The sequence below is a fragment of the Oncorhynchus mykiss genome, chromosome 9, assembly GCF_057628025.1.
Source record: "Oncorhynchus mykiss isolate SJ-2025 chromosome 9, ASM5762802v1, whole genome shotgun sequence".
Lineage (NCBI taxonomy): Eukaryota > Metazoa > Chordata > Actinopteri > Salmoniformes > Salmonidae > Oncorhynchus > Oncorhynchus mykiss.
Genome location: NC_143030.1, coordinates 26,083,161 through 26,096,691, shown reverse-complemented (window position 1 = coordinate 26,096,691; position 13,531 = coordinate 26,083,161). Strand labels below are relative to the sequence as shown.

The following is a 13,531-nucleotide window of genomic DNA, read 5'->3' as shown; positions in this document are numbered from 1 at the left end:
ACTTTGTTCATGGTGCCGGCCAGACATGTTTTCCTTGCTGGGAACTTGTTTGCCAACTACAGTCAAATTGTCCATGGTGACATTTCACCCCTTGCCAACCTAAGGTTCCACAAGCCTCATCCCTACATTCTCCGACACTCGCTTACTTGCTGCCCAGATGTGGATAGTTTCACAGATATTGAAAACCGTTCAGCATATACAATTACGCACGCTTTCACTGTGTAGCCTACTCCCAAGTATGCCAGAGTAGACTGATAAGACTGCTTTGATTCGGTGGACTGATATAGGGTACATACCATTGTATGATAATTAGAGTGGATCAATAGAATAGTCCGCCCTGTTCATTCACAATTGTCGATAACGTAATTAGCCATTGTTCGCTTCCACTTGCTCATCAACTCACCCATTCTCCCTTATCGCACTTTACTTATTTAATCTACTATGTGTGTGAAATTTGTTTCAGTATAGTTTAGGTTCAGTTGAGGCAATTATCAATTTGATTATCAGCTGGACACCACTTTCAACTGTCTGAAGGATCAGTGGAGCAGGCCCTACTGTTGGATTAAGGAGGAGCAACGGAGGAAACCATTAAAAAAACATGCCCTCCTAAAACTGGTTATAGTGCCAGTTCTGTTTGTGATATTAAGATTCTAAACACTGACTGAGGAGAAGTCAAGGATGGAGGGGGGCATGACTCCCAGACAGCCCTAGCTAAATTCTTGTTTGAGGAATTGCCCTTTGCTAAGAAGCTATTGTTTCTTTATGACCCTTTTCATTGAAAACAATCACAGTAAGGTTCTTAATTGTTACCCAGAAATGATTTGATATTTAGATTTAAAAAAAGCTGATTGGACCTTCAAGCTCCCAACTTGTTGTAATTCACGCCTTTTTTTTTTTGTCCAATTCTAAAACCAAAATAACATTGACGAGAACAAAACGTTACACTTGGGTACACTTTAAAAGGTGTCCCGTCTTTATACTGTAGGTGTTAAAGTCACAAGGCCATAAAACCCTGTGACAAACATGCCTTTCCAACCAATAAACGGTTTCCATTAGAGCAGATTTCATCAAAAGGGTAACAATCACGGCACCATTACACTCGGAGCAGATCGTTCAACATCACCTGAGGTATCATTCATTATGGCGTGGCTTTAACCCCCTACACTCCATAACCCCTGGGGCGTGCTGCTATGGGTAAGGGAAAAATAAAATCTAAATTAAACATTTTCAGAGACCAAAACAATAAAAAGAGCACATCAAACTGTCTTGGAAGGAGAGCTGTTGGGCTACGGTGGCTCAGAAGGTAACAAAAGTAACGGCGAGCTCAAGGCAGAACGGTGTCATCAGTGATGGTTGGAATTTAATGCACCGAGCCTTTTCAGAAATGAGCCAGGCCTAGTATTCTCCTAGTGCGCTAAACTGCTATGACATCAGTGTGCTAATGTTAGCTCTCCTGCTCCCTTAGGGCATTGAGGAGAAGGCATATGGTGTGCATCCTTGTGCTAATTAGAATTTGGGATGGTTCTGTATCCACTCAAGGATTTGACAGTATGTTGACCTATAACTAGGCAATACTGAACCATACGGATGATCATTTGAATTATCATCAGAATCGCCTAGCTCCTTTGCAAATGGTTATTCTATCACAGAATATTGATACAATCCTCAATAGTACAAAACTTGCTGATTGGGTACTTAAGATTTACCAAAAAACTTGCAGCCAATAAATCCCTTTATCCTTGTGGGAACAGGGTATATCTGTGTCATTATGCTTCGGACATCCTGACGAGTTCTTTAACGCAGCACCTGCAGGAGCCATTCTGCAAGATTAAGAGTTAACTAAGTGCAGACTCTGCTTTCTTTGTCCATTTGCAAAGCCCAATGCTGCAAAGAGGCTGTAATGAACAACTCTTACCTTTGGAAATCTTTAGCTCTGGAAAAGTTGTCTGACTCAAAACAAAAGAAGGACAGTTCTTGGCATGGCTCCAGCATCCACTACGGAGATAAATGCTTTTTGTCCTGCCTCTCCTTTCTAATTGTTTTTGTGTTGGTAAAAGCATTCTCGTCTATTCTTTGTGGGATTGTTGGTCTTTTCGTCTGTTAATGTCCATTGACTCTTCTCTCGTGTGAATCATTGTTGTTTTCCCTGTACTGCCTTTTAATGGGGGCCTTCACCTCTGACAGGGTATCATAATTTCCGCTCTCTACCTTCTTCCATTTAGCCCACTGATTATGGGCAAGGTCGCCTGCTCCGGCCAATCAACTTGGAGCCTTGTGTTCAAATGTAGAGATCGCACAGAAGGCAGGAAACCATATAATGCACGGCCATATGTGGGTGTGGTAAATCTGTGGGCTTTAAAGTATAGCGTGAAGCGCCTGAAGCCTGACACTGGAAACGTAAGAAGGGCACTTATGTTTCCAATGTGGATTAATGTGTAGATACTCACTTGAGTCACCTCTAAGCAAGTAGTAAGTGCTGATAGAATCTACAATGACTCATGCCACATGGTTAAGAATGAAGGAATAATGCATTATCATATCAACCTCAGTGGTGAACAATGACTCACTACTGGAGGCAGGTAAGCCTACCGGTTAGCGCGTTTGGCCAGTAACCGAAATGCCGCTGGTTTCGAATACCCAAGCTGACAAAGTAAAAACATTTTGATATGTCCTAGAGCAAGGCACTTAATCATAATTTGCTCCGGGGCAGTGTACCTGTACCTGACCCTGTGCCTGACCCTGTAAAGCAACACATTTCACTGCACCTATCTGGTGTGTGTGACAATGCAACAATTATTATGATTACCATTGTAGACATTATCTTTAACACGAGACACTTCTAAACCACTGCATTCTTAAGCAGGGAGGAGTGCCATCAAAGCAGATGTCTCAAATGTGCTCTACATGCTGAGCTACAGCTGCCTAAAAACATCCCAAAGGCCAAAACTCGCTTCAGTTACTGTCCACCGAGCAGTCAGCCTGCCAAATTACACAGAGGTACAGACAGAGGAGAAGCAAAAGTTAAGTCTAGAGCCAGTCAAAGTGTTTACGGAACAAAATCAGAAATCCAAATGTGTCTGAAATATTTTGAAGAGACTGATCATTTCTCATATGAACCCATCTCTTCTAGACCTTGTTATAGTGTAGGGAGCTGCAAAAGGAAAAACAAAAAACCTGAAAGGCCTCAGAGACAGTCGGAATAATGACATCACTGGTGACGACTGTCTCCTAGTCTGCTGGGTCCGACTGACAAATGAGTTAAGGAGCAGTCGGAGGGTCCAGGTGTAAGAGACACGGAGGGTGAAAGAGAAGTGAAGGAGAGAAAGACAAATGGAGAGCAATGAAGACCTCAGAGATGGGGAAAATAATGACGACCATTCCTCCTATCTATCACTCTTTGATGGAGTGAGAGCTCAACTGTCATTTTGCCTGAGCAAAAACTAAAACTTCCATAGAGCCTGAACCCTCCCCATCTCCTTCCCCTACAATCCCTCAGGCCAGCAACATCTTTAAATATGATGCCCCTCTACGCTCATAATGTACACCATCCATCTCACTCTATGTGGGAGGAAGTAGACATTAGCAGGGTAAGGAAGGTAGCCTAGTGGTTAGAGCGCTGGGTCAGTAACAGAAAGGTTGCTAGATCAAATCCCTGAAGTGCCAAGAGGGAAAAAAACTGTTGTTCCGCCCCTGAACAAGGCCACTCTTCCTAGGCCTTCATTGTAAATAAGAATTTGTTCTTAACTGACTTGCCTAGTTAAAGGCAGTGGCTTTCAGGGAGAGTACCTTGGTAATGGACGTGCTGGACCAATTATATTCCATGGACATACTCTGTATTCAAAAACTATTTCACAAGGAACCAGTTAAACATTGAATTTATCTGTAATAGGCCTAAATCATGTTGGTCTAGTAACCGGGAGAGTAAGCCTGAACTGCCTGAGTCAGTGTCCTAAATCTGGATCTAAACTAAACAGAACATCCAGTACAAGGTCACTTTTGGTTTCCTGACAAATAGTGCCACAGAGGCTAACCCTAAGAGGGAGGGTGATTATTTTCCACTGAGAGGATATATATATATATGATAATGCATATATATATAATGGGGGATAAATCAGAGTAAGGAAAGCCATTTTTGTATTTAACTAGACAAGTCAGTTAAGAACAAATTCTTATTTTTAATGATGGTCTAGGAAGAGTGGCCTTGTTCAGGGGCAGAACAACATTTTTTTTTTACCTTGTCAGCTCGGGGATTTGATCTTGCAACCAGTCGGTTACTAGACCAACGCTCTAACCACTAGGCCACGCTGCTGCCCCAGATTTACTGTAGTACAACTGTTTCTACTATGGTGGGTTACAGGATGCTGCACTACACCGCAAATTACTGAACAGATACCACACCAATGGTGTCCAGGTGGAGACTAGATGAGACAATTAACTGTCAAAACTGAACAAGTATGATTGACTTCAGGTGGCTAGTTTAGCCAACATTAAACCTTCCCATCGGTAGCACAATATAAATGCCCATTGAATATGTAGTATAAATATACCACCAATGCTTTTCCCATGTCTTGTGACCAATCTTACATTTGCTTGAGTCATTTTGCAGTTGCTCTTATTCAAAGCGATTTTCAATAAGTGCGTTCAACTATGGGAGGGGTGAAACAACCACATGGGGCTTTCAAGTGAGATGTCAATAAGCGTTCCAATCCACAGTGTTTAATTGAGCATTCAATTTTTAGACAAATGTGGAGTATTCATTTCCATACCCTCGAAGTGCAATGTCATCTCATGAGATGTGCTTTTTTTGGAGGTCCTTTGTGTGGGAATGTCTAATAATCAAATGTATTTATAAAGCCCTTCTTACATCAGCTGATCTATCAAAGTGCTGTACAGAAACCCAGCCTAAAACCACAAACGGCAAGCAATGCAGATGTAGAAGCAGTGTGGGATATTGAATTAGTACAACTCAAGAGAGAGATTGCTGTCACCTCTTGTGACCTCTCTAAGAGACCCATTTCAGTATTCAGAAAACACATTCTACCAATGTTGATTCATTACTTAAACAGCCTAAAAATTCCAATAAAACGATCCAGGTTGAAGTTCACTTTTGTTCTCACAATATTTCTCACACTGGCTTTAGACAACGAGGGAGCAGGCCTGCCCTGGAAAGTGCAGGGGGGTTGCCGAGCAACGTGCCTCAGAGGGAGTCGACGTCTGCATTACGTGACAAATTCCTATGAATTTGTGAATCTATTCAGAGTGAACAGCTAGCGTGACAGCTAATATGGCTTTAAAAAATGAAAAAAATATGATTGCCATTAATCGGGAGATGTATCTAACAAAATAAATATACTGAACAAAAATCAACCCGCAACAATTTGAAATATTTTACTGAATTACTGTTCATAAGGAAATCAGTCCATTTAAATATACACTAAAGAAAAATAGAAATGCAACATGTAAAGTTTTGGTCCCATGTTTCATGAGCTGAAATAAAAGATGCCAGAAAATGTCCATATTGCTGGATTATCTTGGCAAGGAGAAATACTCACTAACAGGGATGCAAACTTATTTGTGTAACACATTTAAGAGAACCTTTGTACGTACGGAACATTTATGGGATCTTTTATTTCTCCCTCTCTAACGAAGCATCAGCTGTCAGAACAGTTTACCGATCACTGTACCTGTACACAGCCAATCTGTAAATAGCACACCCAACTACCTCATCCCCATATTGTTATTTATCTTCTTGCTCTTTTGCACCCCAGTATCTCTACTTGCACATCATCATCTGCACATCTATCACTCCAGTGTTAATGCTAAATTGTAATTATTTCACGTCTATGGCCTATTTTATTGCCTTACCTCCCTAATCTTCTACATTTGCACACACTGTACATAGATTTTTCTATTGTGTTATTGACAGTACGTTTAACTCTGTTGTTTTTGTCGCACTGCTTTGCTTCATCTTGGCAAGGTCGCAGTTGTAAATGAGAACCTGTTCTCAACTGGCCTACCTAGTTAAATAAAGGTGGAAGAAAATAAATATATAATAAATAATGAAACATTGGACCAAAACTACATGTTGCATTTCTATTTTTCAACACTTTACATGTTGCTTTATATTTTAGTCCATTGTACATTATGGCATTCACAAATTAAACTGAATTTTTAATACAAATGTCTGTACTTTTTTGACAAAATTCTCACTAAACCTTGAGGTACATTTGGACTGAATTATCTTAATTGTGCAATGAATAAATGCAGAGTAGGTCTCGTAAAACATTGAGATATTTGTTCCTCCGAAATTGGCCACACACACACACACACACACACACACACACACACACACACACCTCCAAACTATTCTATATTCAAATCACTGCTGACAGTCACCATTTAACGAAAGCATAAAGATGCTGGTGATGAAATACAATACTGTACAGTATATGCCTTTACATTTGGATAATAAAATATTTTGAAGATAAACCACCTGCATTTGCTTATTAGGCTATAGCAGAACAGCATAACGGTCCAGACGGCCCTTGATGTGCCTGGTGAGTAGTTGGTCAAGTTCTGTTGTCAGAAGAGGAATGGAACTTTCAGGGTGAACCGACGACCTGATGAACCCGCCAGGTATGTTGACTCTTCCTGTCGGAGGTGGAGTTCCAGAGCTCACAGATGTGCCTGGCCCTCTTCAACGTGTCATTCTCCGCCTGACTCTCCGCCAATGCCGCCTGGCTCTGGACCAATGAATCAGCTGTCGCCCGTATCGCTGCACTCAGATAATGTTTCTTTCTGCTGGTCTGCCTTCAATGACTCGATCTCGGTCTTTAAAGTTTGAATCTGATCCATGTACACCTTCATCTGATGAGCAGAATGGTACCGCCCAGAGCCCCCATCGATTACAGTGGCCTATGATAGAAACGGTAGATACATTTAATTCTTAATTTGACTCCAACACACATGCTGCGTACACATTTTAAGAATCTAGCAAAACTAACTGCTTTCTTGGCAACCATGCGTTTTTTCGTTGCGGCCCGTTGTCCAGCCCTTTGTTCACTGATCTTCACGGATGGTTGTCGGCATGGTTGTATGCGCTGCAAAAACACATTCACGTTTTTAGTATACAATCATTTTTATTTATTACATTTTTATTGAACCTTTATTCCATTATCGATGTTATTATGGATGTTATTGTGACTTTCACACCTACAGTACCCGGGCTATAAAGAGTCTATTGTCCTGTCCGACTTCTGTGCGCAGCTCTGCGGCCCATGCCGTTATTTCAGTGGATACAGCTGGAGAACTGCAAGGCAATCCCATTGTGTGCCAATCAGGAGCCATAACCAATATGGCTAATAACAGGTTTAATAATATATCTGTGAGAATATCCAAGGGGCTTTTATGTAATAATAATAATAATCGCTTTGTTTAAATATATATATATTTTGTTTTCAAATAACGTAAAATGAGCGAAGAAGAAGGCCATTCTTGAACATGGGGTGAGACATTGTCACAAATTTGTAAATAAAGCCATTTTTTTATTTTGAATTATTTATGTTTTTAGAGGAAGAGAAACCAAAAATCCACATTCATCTCATGGATCTCCCAGTCAAGGCCGATACGGGTATTGAATCACATCTGTAGCAACACAGCTTGCACTGCTGTCCGCTGCCTCACTAAGGCGCTGTACAACGTGACTGGTCGGGAGTAGGCTACAGTACTACAGAGACACAGTAGCTCCTTGGGATCCAAAAGCATAATCAGTGCTCTAACTTCCCCTTGCGCTTGTCTGGAGCAATGAAGTAGTGACGCAGGGTACCGTACTAAAACACAAATTACCTCTAAGTCCGCAGCATAATCGCCAAACTTTTAGTGGAGCAACCACTGTATGTAGTCTGTGTTAGTGTCAGTGTAGTATGTGTGAGTCTGTGGGTAGAGTCCAATGAGTACATAGAGCCGGTGCAAGAGAGCCAATGCAAATAGTCAAGGTAGCCATTTGATTAATTGTTCAGCAGTCTTATGTCTTGGGTGTAGAAGCTGTTCAGGAGCTTTTTTTGGTCCCAGACTTGGCGCTCAAGTATTTCTGCCATGCGGTAGTAGAGAGATCAGTCTATGACTTGGATGGCTGGAGTCTAATAATTTTTAGGGCCTCCTTCTGACACCGCCTGGTATTTGTATTTATTTAACCTTTAACTAGGCAAGTCAGTTAACACATTCTTATTTACACTGACGGTGTATCAAAAGGACTCCTGCTTGGACTGGGGGCTGGGATTAAAAAATATAGGACAAAACACGAGACAACACTACATAAAGAGAGACCTAAGATGACAACATAGCAAGGGAGCACAACATGACAACACAGTATGGTAGCAACATAACATGGCAGCAGCACAAAACATGGTACAAACATTATTGGGCACAAAGGGGTCCTGGATGGTTGGGAGCTTGGCCTCAGTGATGTACTAGGCCGTAAACACTACCCTCTGTAGCGCCTTTTGGTCAGATGCCAAGCAGTTGCCATAGCAAGCATTTAGTCAATATGCTCTCACTGGTGCAGCTGTACAACTTTTTGATGATCTGAGAGTCCATGCCAAATTATTTTCAGCCTCCTGAGGAGGAAGAGGTGTTTTTGTGCCATCTTCACCACTGTTTGGACCATGATTGGTCCTTAGTGATGTGGACACTGAGAAACTTGAAGCTCTCGACCTGCTCCATTACAGCCCTGTCGATGCGAATGTGTGGAGTGCTCTGCCCTCCGTTTCCTGTATTCCACAATCGCCACCTCTGCTGCACTCTCATTAAATGGGGTTCACAGGTCCTTCCGCTTCGATCTGTCACATTCTTGTTGTGCAGATGGCCTGATTTTTAACCCAATCAGTTATAAGCACAAAAGCTTATTTCTCTAAAATGTTGTGCACAAATGTTTACATCCATGTTAGTGAGCATTTCTCCTTTGCCAAGATAATCCATCCACCTGACCAGTGTGGCATATCAAGAAGCTGACCAGTGTGGCACCTGATTATACAGGTGCACCTTGTGCTTTGGTACACAACACAATGCCACAGATGTGTCATCGGAGCTGTTGCCAGAAAATGTAATGTTAATTTCTCTACCATAAGCTGTCTCCAATGTCGTCTTAGCGAATGTGGCAGTACGTCCAACCGGCCTCATCCGGCTTCTTCACCAGTGGGATCGCCTGGAGAGGGGGGTGCTGAGGAATTCATCTGTAATAAAACTCATTGATTTTCTGGACCTGGCAAACTTTTGAAATTGTTGCATGTTGAGTTTTATATTTTTGTTCAGTATTAGTGGGCTAACAGTCTTGTGACATGCAGGAGACCTAGTTCGAACCCAGTCAGTCACAAGAGCAAGATTAAATAGGGAGTAGAAAGGCAATCCATAAAAGGGCTGCGACGGAGCTGTTCAACATTTTTATGGTGGCTAAATAGCGGCTTTTATGACTCCCTTCTAACGAGGCCTGTGATCATCATAGACTGGGAACAGAAGGCAAATTCTTGCTAGAGTCTTAGCTTTCAGGGATGGGGACATAACGCATAGCCAAAACGGTTCAAATGCTAGAGCAAAATAATTGGAAGAAAATAAATAAAATACATTCAACATGCCACATTGGCTTCAGAAACTACCAGAAGCTTTTCTGTTTACCACAGTGAGAATTTGATTATCTGTTCACTAACTTTCATACCTGGCAAACTACCAGGATGTTGTCTGGTTTTGAATCAGAATTTGGGGAACGGTGTGTTTTTTTTTTTTTTTTTCTTTCTTTCTTTTTTACCCCCCAATTTCGTGGTATCCAATTGTTGTAGTAGCTACTATCTTGTCTCATCGCTACAACTCCCGTACGGGCTCGGGAGAGACGAAGGTTGAATGCGTCCTCCGATACACAACCCAACCAGCCGCACTGCTTCTTAACACAGCGCACATCCAACCCGGAAGCCAGCCGCACCAATGTGTCGGAGGCTACACCGTGCACCTGGCAACCTTGGTTAGCGCGCACTGCGCCCGACCCGCCACAGGAGTCGCTGGTGCGCGATGAGACAAGGACATCCCTACCGACCAAGCCCTCCCTAACCCGGACGACGCTAGGCCAATTGTGCGTCGCCCCACGGACCTCCCGGTCGCGGCCGGTTACGACAGAGCCTGGGCGCGAACCCAGGGACTCTGATGGCACAGCTGGCGCTGCAGTACAGCGCCCTTAGCCACTGCGCCACCCGGGAGGCCCGGGAACGGTGTTTTTGAAAACTGAATCTGAATGCATTTGAGAAGTTGGATATATGAAACTTTGATCAACTTTAAATTATAGTTTGCAAACTTGATAGACAATGTTTTAAATATCTACACTATTGAAACTGAATATATAAATATTGAACTGAAAGATTATTTCAAAATACAATATTCATTCAGTTCAGTTTCAAATCGGGCGGGATGTAGCCTAGTGGTTAGTGTTGGGCCAGTAACCGGAAGGTTGCTAGATCGAATCCCCGAGCTGACAAGGTAAAAATCTGTCGTTCTCCCACTGTTCCTAGGCTGTCATTGTAAATAAGAATTTGTTCATAACTGACTTGCCTAGGTAAATAAAGAAATACATTAAAAAAAAGTACCTGTTCAATCTTACCTCTTGCTTTCTCTCCTGGGAAACTGATTCCATTGCATTATCACTGTCAGTAATGGTCTATAGAGCAGCGTGATGTGACAGGCCCGTAATCTGCGGTCATCGCTCATTCATTGAGTTAGACATTTTCCCCTTACTACTTTCCCCTTGTTTCCTTCTCTCCTCCTTTTGCTCTATCTCTCCTCCTCCCTAGGGCCAAACAGGCCCCTCCCCCTTTGGTAACAGTCATCGAGGGCAAAACATTCTCAGATGGTGCTGAGTAGAGTAAGCAGCTGGCGTAGTAGGGGAGCGAGAGGTGGAGAGCCACTGTACAGGGAAGAAAAAAGAAGGGTGGAGAGAGAATAGCCTCTTCTGTAAAATAAGCTTCAATGAGAGAGAGCGAAAGCGAGGGAGGGTCACTGTACAGAGAAAAAGAGGGAGTGCAAGTGATGCAGAGCAGCACCGTGGGGACCCTGAGGTAAACTGCCGGTGAGGAAATATTAATGACCCTTACAGCGCTCACTGTGCAGCGTCCCACTGGTGATCGGAGCCTAGGCGCCGGAGAAGCCCTGAGAAAGGTGTCACATTAAGAGCAGCCCTGGGGTGCTCTCCACAAAGCGCTCCCGCCACCAACACAACCACTCTCACACTTAGACCAGGGGCACGCCGGGGAACGTAGCCACACAGTGGACTGGAGGACAGAAGAGGAGAGCCCGGAGAGCGGAACAAGAAGGATTACACCCTGAAGAAGAGTCCATTCCCCTCGCGACCCCTGACCCCTGTGCCAACATGAGCAGCTGCAGGAAGAGGTGCAAGAGGGAGATGTTTAAGTTCGCTCAGTACCTGTATAGACTTGTCACGGGCACGCTTCATGCAGGTAAAGTTTCTGAAGGGCTTTGTGCCATCCCTTGTCTGCTACTGTGTTTTGTGTGTACAGTAACTCTCTTGCTTTCAGTCCTGCTGAGATGGGCTGTAGCCTAACATTTGTTATCTTGGAAGTTAAGTTGTCGTACTTTTGGAAGCTTCTCCTAAACGTGTTCATTTATGGTCACTTACTTCACGGTGCAAAGCAGAGCACAGCTTCCACAGAAGCATAAAACTTCCACACAGAGCAAGCACACTTTAATGCTTGCCGTGCCTTGTGGTGTCTAGCTCATGTATACGGTCATGACAAGTTGGAGTACAGTGAAAAATACTGGAGTTGGAGTGTGCTTTATTACATGCGCCAGGTCATTGTGTGTGTGTGTGTGTGTCAGAGCGAGAGATTGGTAAGGAGGAGTGTGGGAGGGACTGAAAAAGAAGTCACCACCATCTCCACCTTGGACAGGTGCCTGAATATATGTCACTGATCGCTAGTAGTGTACAACCCTTCCAGCATGCCTGAGCTACAGTACACAAAATGTGACGTAGTCACTGAGAACCATTTACACAGCTTCATCAAAGAAGCCCATAATGTGTTGTATTTTATGGTTTTGTCATAGATCAATCTGAGAATCATTATGGCTGACAATCCAACAGTCTTTCATACCTGGCCACAATTGATTTATAGAATACTGCATTTTACTTAAACATAAAATATACTGCATATTAAAGGTTATAAACTAATCAGTTTCCTGAACATTTACTCATAAGGCTGTTGGTTCCAGTGTATTCATGGACAAAGTGTGTTCTTTGTCATCGAAAGTGACGAAGTATCAATCAGTTGGCAAAGTTACCTTGGTCAGCGTGTTGCTTGCTCCTCAGCGAACCTCTTGACAGGTCAATTATACAGCCATACTGCATCAGAAAAAAATATATCTAAAATAATTTCTATAGTCACTGCCTTGTTTGCATGATTTAGGAGTCATTATAAAACTCATCCCAAGTATGCCTATATTAACAGATGTATTGTAACTTCTGCACCAGCTTAACTCCCACGTCTGAGTTTTGGCGATGGGACTGGTAATGAACAAATGAGATTGAACGAGATTACATATTAGATTACGTTCAATACAGAACAAAGGTCACTTATAGTAGCAGGTGGGGAGAACATGTTCTATAGATACTGTATGCATGCAGTATTTATATAACTCACATGTATACATTATTAATTTAATCAGTGTTTGCTTATCCTTCTCGCTCTCATTCAGATGATGTTCATGTATAATGAAGACACTGGCGTTTGTCATCACCAGAGTACATTGTCATCTCTGTGTGGTCTCCTTAGGCTAGTAGACATCATGTCCCTGTCTTGTTAGTACATTCATTTGGCTGTCTAGCAGAAGGGCTGGTTGATTATCTCCCTATGTGTATGAGGTGGCCCGAAGCCTCTGAGAGGTGCTAAATGAAAATGCTAATGACTGGCAGAGGCAATTGTGCACCTTATGAAGTGGTATGTGGGACTGAATGTACTTCATGAATAGCTGCTCCATACTCATTGCATATGGACATTAATTAGTGCACGCATGCCTATAATGCTGCCACAAAGTCAAAAACGGGACAAAAAACGGGTCCTATTTCTACAATTTCTCTTCTTAAAATATTTAACCTAACCACACTGCTAACCTTATGCCTAACCTTAAATTAAGATCAATAAACATTTGTTTTCATTAAGTTAACGATTATAGACAATTTTGACTTTGTGGCTGTGGTAACTAGTGGACACCCCTGTAATACATGTACAGTGCACTTTTCCCCTCATCAATCTACACTCTCTACCCCATAATGATAAAGCAAAAACAGTTTTTTGGTTGTTTTTTTTGCACATGTATTCAAAATTGAAAACTGATCATTTATATGAGTATTCTGTAAATTACTCAGTATTTGTTGAAACACCTTTGGCAGCGATGACAGCCTTGTCTTCTCAGGTATGACGCTGGAAGCTTGGCACACCTGTATTTGGGGAGTTTCTTCCATTCTTCTCTGCAGATTCTCTCA

The 13,531-nt window shown here is 42.5% G+C and overlaps 1 protein-coding gene across 2 annotated transcripts in view; it reads left to right on the top strand.

The window, feature by feature from the left end:
• kcnip4a (potassium voltage-gated channel interacting protein 4a) overlaps positions 1-13,531 on the top strand; it is a 278,940-nt gene that overhangs the window by 75,145 nt on the left and 190,264 nt on the right. The window contains exon 1 of one of the 2 annotated variants that reach the window (XM_021615143.3): positions 10,878-11,492. The exons of the other annotated variant lie outside the window; for it this stretch is intronic. Within the exon in view, the coding sequence (XP_021470818.1) occupies positions 11,405-11,492 (88 nt within the window). The 5' untranslated portion in view covers positions 10,878-11,404. Of the gene's footprint in view, positions 1-10,877; positions 11,493-13,531 lie in introns of those variants that run through there. 2 annotated transcript variants of the gene reach the window in all.